Below are 3,356 nucleotides of genomic sequence, written 5' to 3' on the forward strand. Positions count from 1 at the left end.
TTACTAGATTTAAACATTGCATTTGATTAGATTGTATTTTATTAGACTTTGTACTTTATTTGATGTTAAAATACATTTCAACATGTGTTTGTTATGTTGAAAATGAATTTGAACGTGTATTTGATATGCAGGTNTGTTTTTGTGGTAGTGGATATCACAAAAACAGACCTGCAATTTTAAAAAACTGCAGGGGAATATGCCGCGGTTGTGGTGTTCGTTTTTTTTTTTAAAAAAAACAGACCTTTGGCCGCTGTTAGTGCAAGAACCGCGGCATATTCCTGGGTCTTTTACCGCGGTTCTAACCGCGACATATACTGGAACAATTTTTTTTTTTTAAAAAAAAGAGGTTTAGGCAGCGGTTCCTGGTGCAACCGCAGTATATTTTCCAACCATTTTACCGCGGTTATAACTGCGGCCTAAAGTCTCTGACTTACTACTGCGGCTGAATATGCTGCGGTTCGGAAACCGCGACGTATAGTGAAAAATAACCGCGATAAAATCCCCTCGCTGCACTAGTGATTTTTTGGCTAAGTGGGTTAAACTAAAATTTACAACATAATTGCTTAATGATTATTTATTTATTTATTTATTTGGTTAACTAATTACTTTTCTTTTGAACCGACGTGATTAAAAACAATTTGCTTGGTTGACGATGAAAAGAAGAACATACATAAAAATATACTCATAATTTTGCAAAGAAAATGAAAAAATTCACATTATGTAATTAACATACATCATATAAAAAGAAAAATATTATTTGACACACTTAAAACTTTTACATTCATTTCACATTATTCCTTTTTACTTTTTACTCTCTCCTTCTTTCACAATACAAAAATTTATATTTTATAACTATTTTATCCTATGTAAAAATTTGTCATACACACGGTACAAAAATATTTCCTGCAACAATCAGCAAATAAGAACGGCAAATTACCGATAAACTAAAACGCAATGTGTCCAACCTTGACACATAAATGAAACTTCAACAAACAAACGAAAGGAAGATTTCATCAGGAAATGCCTGCACATTATGAATTACCACATACAGTTAAAATCAAAGAACTGAACTCAATTCACTCTGCTGCACACTTTTCTGATCTGACCCTGCGTGCCGGTGAGCGGGCTAAGGTTGCTCATCTTGAGCATGGCGTTAGCGAAATCGAATTTAAAGATTAACGGGAAAGTGCTGTAAGTTTTGACCTGGGTGGCCGTGGAACCGCCACTGAAGAGTTGTTGATCAGAGTGGAAAAGACCCTTTTTGTTAATTAAATTTGTGTAGTAAGCACCGTCGAAAACATCTTTGGTGGTGATGTCTATGGGAGACAAGTTGCTATCACCACCAACCTTGGGACAATCAGCTCTCATTTGGTTTGCATAAGTGGAGTCTATATCGCTCTCGTTATAAATCCTTGATCGGAATAGTAAACATCTGGCACTGCCAATTGTGTGAGCACCTGCTCATCACCAAGTTCAACATATTTGAAAACAATGTTCATGATGTTTGAAAGGAAGAGAAATGATAAAGAGGTGTTTGATATATAAGAGTGTTGCATGCAGTGTTGTGTTGTGTATCTATCTACCTGATAAAGCAACCATTTCATTTGGTGTGAAAAGCTTCTTTTGGAAGGCAGCGATAAGACCATCAAGATTGAGAAAGGGAGATGGTAGATCGGAGTTGGCTCCACTGAAACTTGCAGTGGTTGAGTCTCTTCTTCCCAAACCAACAGGCCATCCAAGTCCACCAAGCTGAACATTTTTTTCTCACTCATCAGTTTCTCATCTCATATATGCATTCATATATACAAGTGTTTTCTAATAATTTGCTTATATAATTAGCCATTGATAAGGGAAATACTTACAGCAACAACAGAATCCCTTGCAGCAACTGCTAAGATGTCAGCGCAAGATACAACACCGGGGCATTGACGCTCTAGTACAGCTTTTATGCTCTCTACGACTTCAAAACCCCTTAGAGAATTCGCGTTAGGTAAGGCATTTTGTTCGCCTTTGAAAGTTGCTGTGTCCGCTAACAAGACCGATGCATCACATCCCTTCAAAATTCCACCAAAACTTTGAACATCGGAAAAAATTTCAATTAAACATTTTTCTATTATTAAGTAGGTGAAATTTACGCCTAGCTCAAACTCATTAAACCGATATAATAAGGTAACATTTATATACTATGATTTATTTTTATTTTTAATTAATATAAATCTCATGTTACAAAATGAAGTTGAATTAGACATAAGTTTCACTATTATAATAAAGTTATAAAAGTTTATTTCAATCGAAATTTAGACTTATTGTATTATTCACTGTCGGACTTTTTTTATGACTTTTTGACATGAGGGAGTGAATCGAAGGAATATTTACTTATTATCCATAAAGTCTTTTGGAATCAAACAATTAAATTATTCTATTAAACCAAACATGCCACGTCCTTCTGTTACCCGATTATTATTAATTAACACGACCATGTGTTTAGAGCACGTTATGAAATTGACATTTTAATAAAAGTTACAGCAGCCTCAAAGAGTATAAAACATAATAAAATAATAATAATAATATGAAACCAAGAAGATAACATACACTGAATAGCTATTATGTCACGGAAGTAAATTGTTAGTCACATAATTGAACGACAAAAGATAAAGTAAACTATACATTATTCTAATTAAGAGGTTGAAGAAATTTCAGTTGTCAAACAATGTTGCAGCTCTTGCATGCAGGTAAATGTGAAATATATAAAAAACTCAATAACAAACTTACTTGGACAAAGCAATCATGGAAATGAAGACGAAGCAAGGAAGCACCCATGCGAGGCTCATTTGCCACAGCATTGGTTACTAGTTTCTTAATGGTGTCAAGGGCTTGGGGACACTTGAAAAGATAAAAAAGGGGGTTTAGCAGAGAATTAGATGAAGTGCCAGAACTAGTTGTTGATGATGAAGATGATGAATATGCTGAAGCTGAAACTACCCCAACAAGACATAAGACCAAACAGATTTTGACCCTTTGTTGAGAAATTCCAGCCATGTTTGTAGGAATTCTCAACTTCGAGTGAGGAGAATAGAGGGGTTATTGTTCCTTTTTGGTTTAGGGCATGATGAAATGTTTTGTATATTTATACAGCTTGCGTATGTTTTATTCAAGTAATGTGAATGTTGTGGGCATCCATGATATCTAATTTTTTAGATTAAATTTAGGTTTCGTGCCATGGAATTAGCTGTATTGTGCTAAACACGTTGACTTCTTGATGCTTTGCAGATCTTATGGCGAGGTTAGTTGCAGGCTACTGTGCTAAGTTAGACACGCGAAAGTCTAACCAATTGATAATTTAGGTTTAGGAAAAA

At 34.8% G+C, this 3,356-nt stretch overlaps 1 protein-coding gene across 1 annotated transcript; it reads right to left on the reverse strand.

The window, feature by feature from the left end:
* Positions 1-800: 800 nt before the first annotated feature.
* On the reverse strand, positions 801-3,080 carry LOC106754445 (cationic peroxidase 1-like). The gene is made up of 4 exons (XM_014636460.2): positions 2,773-3,080; positions 1,863-2,054; positions 1,584-1,749; positions 801-1,457 (listed from the first exon to the last, which is right to left on the reverse strand). The coding sequence occupies exons 1-4, from the start codon at positions 3,037-3,039 to the stop codon at positions 1,072-1,074; spliced, it is 1,011 nt and encodes a 336-aa protein (XP_014491946.1). The 5' UTR covers positions 3,040-3,080; the 3' UTR covers positions 801-1,071.
* Between the last annotated feature and the right edge of the window lie 276 nt (positions 3,081-3,356).

Source organism: Vigna radiata, unplaced genomic scaffold, assembly GCF_000741045.1.
Source record: "Vigna radiata var. radiata cultivar VC1973A unplaced genomic scaffold, Vradiata_ver6 scaffold_212, whole genome shotgun sequence".
Taxonomy (NCBI): domain Eukaryota; kingdom Viridiplantae; phylum Streptophyta; class Magnoliopsida; order Fabales; family Fabaceae; genus Vigna; species Vigna radiata.